At 58.0% G+C, this 1,913-nt stretch overlaps 1 protein-coding gene across 2 annotated transcripts in view; it reads right to left on the bottom strand.

The window, feature by feature from the left end:
• Window positions 1-1,907, bottom strand: part of KCNH6 (potassium channel, voltage gated eag related subfamily H, member 6) — a 17,873-nt gene extending 15,966 nt beyond the window's left edge. For both annotated transcript variants that reach the window (XM_005858626.2, XM_014532114.1), the window contains exons 1-2: window positions 1,793-1,907; window positions 701-931 (exon numbers count right to left, since the gene is read on the bottom strand). In XM_005858626.2, the coding sequence (XP_005858688.1) occupies window positions 701-931; window positions 1,793-1,868 (307 nt within the window). In that variant the 5' untranslated portion in view covers window positions 1,869-1,907. The remainder of the gene's footprint in view (window positions 1-700; window positions 932-1,792) is intronic.
• Between the last annotated feature and the right edge of the window lie 6 nt (window positions 1,908-1,913).

The raw sequence follows: 1,913 nt of genomic DNA, 5'->3' as shown, positions 1-1,913 counted from the left end.
AGGTAATTTCAAAGGGACTTTTATGATCCTAGTTCCCACCCATCTACTTCCCTCCCCTCCCCCCTTCCCCCATGCTTCATCCAATAGAGCCTCAGAGGTCCTGGGGAAGGGCTTCAAAGGCCTGCAGAAGTCTTTATCATCAGGCCCTGTCCTATGCTTCTATTCTGCTTGCAGTAAATTTGGCAGTGACATCCCAAACTCAATGAGCCTCCAGGTCAGGCCAATCTCCGGACCTTCTCTTTCCAAGGAGCCAGGGCTGGGTGAGCCAGACCCACCCCTCTTTCCCATCCAGCAGCCACCATGCCTTACTTGGCCACAGAGGCCTTGACTCCTCCCCTAATCCCCAGAGCAGACAGAGATGAGGGAAAGTTAATTTCCATCCCAGTTGCCTGACAGCTGGGGCTGACAGTGACAGAGTGGACAGCCAGGAGACTGGGGACATGGGGGAGGGATGGTGGAGTGGGAGGCTCTGCCCAGAACCAGGACCAGTCAGTGGCTCAGCCTGAAGTGCTGTTTCTGAAAAGGACCTTTAAAGGCATCACCTCCAATGCCCATCACTTCCCCACACAGATGAGGAAACTGAGGCCCAGACAGAAAACAAGATTTATCCAGGCCCTTAGTCCCAGGGTCAGTGCCCTCCCGTGGCCACTCTGGCAGAACAAGAGAGGGATCAAGAGCCTGTGGCCCGAGGGCACCTCACCATCCTTGCGGTAGTAGAGGATGTCCACCTTGCACTCCTCAGCCCCCAGCAGGGCCTGCGCCAGGCGGGTCATGGCACTGCGTGGGGTGTTGGGGCCTGTGAGGAAGTCACAGGTGCACGGTCGCTGCATCACCTCCACTCGGGAGTAGCCAAAGAGTTCACAGAAGCCATCGTTGCAGTAAATGATGGCGCAGTTCTCCATCTGAGCATTGGCGATCAGGAACTTTCGACCTGGGGTGGCAGGGGGGAGGGGGGGAAGCCCATGGCAACCAGAATTGGGTGGCAGGGAGGGAAAAATTATAGGGACTCTTGGCAGCAGTGGGGGGGGGGTATCTAGATGGGGGAGCAGAGCAGTGACCAGAATGAGGGAAGGAGAGGTCAGGCCTGAGGAGGGCAAGAAAACCAAGGAGGCCCGAGTCATGGGGGTGCCTGAGAGTAATGGGGGGAGGGTGTCAGAAGCAGGGAGCAGAACAGTGACCTGAGAAGTGGGGGAGGGAAAGTCAGTCCTGGGGATTGTGGGAAGACCAGGGCAATAATGGCGTCAGTGAAGTGGGAGGGAGGCCTAAGGCTTCCTGGAGACAATGGAGAGGGTCAGGAAGAGGGAGCAGGGGTGTGACCTGGGGTCAGACCTGGGGGAGCTCCTAGAAAGACCAGGGAGGGCCAGGGTCAGGCGGTGAAGAGGAGAATGTCAAAGAAACCTCTGGAGGAAGTGTGTGTGTGTGTGTGTGTGTGTGTGTGTGCGCGCGCGCGCGCAGGGGTGAGTGTGTGTGTGTGTGTGTGTAAAGAGGCGGAAACTGGGCATTGATAGAAGGGAAGGTCAGGGCTTGGGGGGCAAGAAAATAACTCAGTGAAAGGGGGGGGCGGGCGGCTGCTGTGCGCTGACACTCGTGCTCCAGAAGAGAAGAGGACAGACATTGAGGTAAGTGGGGCCGCAGGAGAAGATGGTGTGGGGGGACATTAAAGCAAAGAATTTTGCATTCAGCATCCGGTATCCCCCACCCTGCTCCACTCAAAGTTAGCAGAGGGGTCCGACTGCCCCTGCCACGGAAACAGAACTCCAGATCGTCCCCCCACCCCGACGCACACACTCACTCTGGCCCTCGAACTTGCGGATGATGGTGTCCAGGTAAGTATTTTGGGGCGCGACGTGGCCCCTGCGGACCGGCATCTTCTGGCCGCGGCCTCTGCCCGGAGCCACCAGAACCTCTGCTCC

This window comes from Myotis brandtii, unplaced genomic scaffold (genome assembly GCF_000412655.1).
Source record: "Myotis brandtii unplaced genomic scaffold, ASM41265v1 scaffold120, whole genome shotgun sequence".
NCBI classification, from domain to species: Eukaryota; Metazoa; Chordata; class Mammalia; order Chiroptera; family Vespertilionidae; genus Myotis; species Myotis brandtii.
Note: the sequence above shows the minus strand (reverse complement) of the source record. Positions and strands in the feature narration are given on the sequence as shown.